A 2,086-nucleotide genomic window follows, 5' to 3' on the forward strand; every position below is an offset into this window, starting at 1 on the left:
TTTTTTCTCTCTCCCTTTCTTTCTCCCTCCCTCCTCTCTGGTGTATGTACATGTACATGTATATCCCTCCAGAGTCCGAGTAAGGCACTGTTAGCTGATGGTATCGGAGAGAATGATCACTTAACTGATAACTGGGATGATGCTGAAGGATATTACAGTTAGTGCATTAATCTAACATTAATTAATTTAATTAATTTTTACATGTATACATGTATACACTGTACGGTTTGTACCACCTATTAATCATGTATTAATCTATTATTTATTTCATAGTGATAGCTGTGCATGTATTATAATGAATTATATTTTTATTATTAATGGAGGATTGGTGGCATATTTAGCAACTTCTGTGGAATCAACAGCAACCTCAACTCTATAGTGTTAAAAGTAGTGATACATTTTAAATAATAATACATAAATACAGTACATGTGTATTGTATAAAAATTGACAAGTAAATATATTATAATAGAACATATAGCCTCAAGCTTATTACTTAACATGTACATGTATAATCATTTTATTTATCTTGCATTTATTTATTAGTAATAATAATGATGCATGTACAGTGTACATGTATACATGTATGTATGTATATTTTCTCTCTTCCTCTCCACTAGGGGTGCGTATTGGTGAGCAACTGGACAGACGGTACATGGTCTATGGGTACACTGGTCAGGGAGTGTTCAGTAATGTAGTGAGGGCTAGGGACACCTCAAGATCAAGTCAAGAAGTAGCCATTAAGATAATCAGGAACAACGAGATGATGTGAGTAGGCATGGCTAAACACACCTACTAATTAATAATTAAAGTACATGTAGTATGTACAAAGTTTGAGCTGATTCCGACTTCAATTTTTTAAGTTACGGCCATTTTAAGAAATAGGCCAAAATCTGGAAAAATACCCAAGGCTATATAGCCCATGGTTTTTTCAAAAAAATAGCTCCAAAATCACCCCAAATTTTTATTACATTTCCTGATACATATTGATGCCCTTATGCTGTGTAGAAAGTTTGAGCTGATTCTGACTTCAATTTTTCAAGTTACGGCCATTTTAAGAAAACGACAAAAATCTGAAAAATACACAAGGCTATATATAGCCCATGGTTTTTTCAAAAAAATGGCTCCGAAATCACCCCAAATTTTTATTACATTTCCTGATACATATTAATGTACTTATTCTCTTCCTTATAAGGCACAAGACTGGCATGGCAGAGTTGGAAATATTAAAGAAGTTAAATGCGACTGATCCTGATGACAAGTTCCATTGCATTCGATTATTCAGTAACTTCTTTCACAAGAATCACCTCTGCTTGGTATTTGAATCCATGAGGTAATAACTAACCACACCCATTAATTAATTATAATAACTAATCATAATTAACTAATTATAGATTTTGTTAGCTACATGTACATTTAGTATTTTATTTATTCATTTGTTTATTTATATATTATAGTATGAATATTCGTGAGGTGTTAAGGAAGTATGGTAAGAACATTGGTCTCCATATCAAGGCAGTGAGGTCATACAGTCAACAGTTGCTGTTAGCATTGAAGCTGATGAAGAGATGCACTATACTTCATGCAGACATCAAACCAGATAACATACTGGTGAGTCTTTAATGTACATGTACATGCATTAATGACAAATATATTAATTTTTATTATTTAATGTCGACATTTATTATTATTATTATTATTATTATTATTATTATTATTATATTCATTCATTATTATTATTTTTACATTAGGTGAATGAGTCCAAGTTGATGTTAAAGTTGTGTGATTTTGGATCAGCATCATTCATACAGGATAATGAGATTACACCTTATCTTGTGAGCAGGTTCTACAGGGCACCTGAAATAAGTAAATAATAATAATTATTAGTAATAATAATCATTTTAATGAGATTATCTGATACATATACATGTTCTTATGTTGCGTAGAAAGTTTGAGTTGATTCCGATCAAGTTTGGATTTTTTACGAATTTTTTAAGTTACTCAAAATCGGACAAAAGTCCCTGTACAGGATCATGGGCCAAATTTTGTCAAAAATGAAAAGTAGAGAATTCTCCATTTTTATTACAT

At 31.3% G+C, this 2,086-nt stretch overlaps 1 protein-coding gene across 1 annotated transcript in view; it reads left to right on the plus strand.

The window, feature by feature from the left end:
• The window catches only part of LOC100634371 (serine/threonine-protein kinase PRP4 homolog), a 5,933-nt gene that overhangs the window by 2,375 nt on the left and 1,472 nt on the right, over nucleotides 1-2,086 (plus strand). The window contains exons 2-6 of the mRNA XM_003390980.3: nucleotides 44-157; nucleotides 619-766; nucleotides 1,194-1,331; nucleotides 1,456-1,609; nucleotides 1,750-1,864. Of these exons, the coding sequence (XP_003391028.2) occupies nucleotides 44-157; nucleotides 619-766; nucleotides 1,194-1,331; nucleotides 1,456-1,609; nucleotides 1,750-1,864 (669 nt within the window). The remainder of the gene's footprint in view (nucleotides 1-43; nucleotides 158-618; nucleotides 767-1,193; nucleotides 1,332-1,455; nucleotides 1,610-1,749; nucleotides 1,865-2,086) is intronic.

Source organism: Amphimedon queenslandica, unplaced genomic scaffold, assembly GCF_000090795.2.
Source record: "Amphimedon queenslandica unplaced genomic scaffold, v1.1 AMPQUscaffold_11292, whole genome shotgun sequence".
Lineage (NCBI taxonomy): Eukaryota > Metazoa > Porifera > Demospongiae > Haplosclerida > Niphatidae > Amphimedon > Amphimedon queenslandica.